Source organism: Leptonychotes weddellii, unplaced genomic scaffold (assembly GCF_054177405.1).
Source record: "Leptonychotes weddellii isolate Sample4059 unplaced genomic scaffold, ASM5417740v2 HiC_scaffold_19351, whole genome shotgun sequence".
NCBI classification, from domain to species: Eukaryota; Metazoa; Chordata; class Mammalia; order Carnivora; family Phocidae; genus Leptonychotes; species Leptonychotes weddellii.
The window spans coordinates 1-1,088 of NW_027779107.1; the positions used below are offsets into that span (position 1 = coordinate 1).

At 41.5% G+C, this 1,088-nt stretch overlaps 1 protein-coding gene across 1 annotated transcript; it reads right to left on the bottom strand.

Moving 5' to 3' along the window:
• Window positions 1-5: 5 nt before the first annotated feature.
• On the bottom strand, window positions 6-650 carry LOC145718663 (heterogeneous nuclear ribonucleoprotein A1-like; the record flags this gene model as incomplete). Its single annotated transcript, XM_081810169.1, has 1 exon — window positions 6-650. A coding segment is annotated over exon 1 (630 nt), but the record flags the coding sequence as incomplete, so codon positions are not given.
• Window positions 651-1,088: the final 438 nt, after the last annotated feature.

Here is a 1,088-nt window from a genome sequence, read left to right on the forward strand (position 1 = left end):
TCATTCCCACCAAAACCACCTCCACGACCACCACCAAAGTTTCCAGAACCACTTCGACCTCTTTGGCTGGATGAAGCACTAGCCATCTCTTGCTTAGATAGGGCTTTCCTTACTTCACAGTTGTGGCCATTCACAGTATGGTATTTTTGAATGACAATCTTGTCTACAGAGTCATCAAATGTTACAAAAGCAAAACCTCTCTTTTTGCCACTGCCTTGGTCAGTCATGATCTCAATCATTTCAATTTTCCCATACTGTTCAAAATAATCTCTTAGATGATGTTCTTCAGTGTCTTCTTTAATGCCACCAACAAAAATCTTTTTCACAGTTAAGTGGGCACAAGGTCTTTGAGAATCTTCTCTTGAGACAGCCCTCTTTGGTTCCACAACTCTTCCATCCACCTTGTGTGGCTTTGCATTCATGGCTGCATCCACCTCCTCCACAGTGGCATACGTGACAAACCCAAAGCCTCTGGAGCGCTTGGTGTTTGGATCTCTCATTACCACATGGTCCATAAGCGTTCCCCATTGCTCAAAATGGCTCCTCAGACTCTCATCGATTGTTTCAAAGCTCAAACCTCTAATGAAGAGCTTCCGCAGCTGTTCAAGCTCTTTGGGAGACTCTGATTTAGACATGACAGCGGTGGGAGGGGAGACTTTAACGATGCTTACTTGGCGGCGTCCACGGGCAGAAAGCTCAGATACACTTTAAATAAACCTTCACATTATGAACTCTTCTTTCAGTTTCTTATAAAAAGTACTATAAAGTCAGTATTCTTAATGCATGCATAAAACAATGCCTTACACATCTTACATGGGACTTTTCTACACTTGCAGAGAGAAAGTACTATTTTTCCTATACAGAAAAGCTGTTATTTGCAGATCTACTCAACTGCTATGAGTCATTGATGGTTACAGGCTTTATATTTAACTTGAAATGCAAAGCATTTTCTTCTAAGGCCTGAAGTTAAATCATTTTGCAAAGTGTATGTAGGTACATTCTGAGTTTTCTTTGTCTTGCTACCTATACTTGAAAAACAAGGCCTGACATTTGTAAGAGGGGTGTGTGTGCGTGTGTGTGTGTGTGTG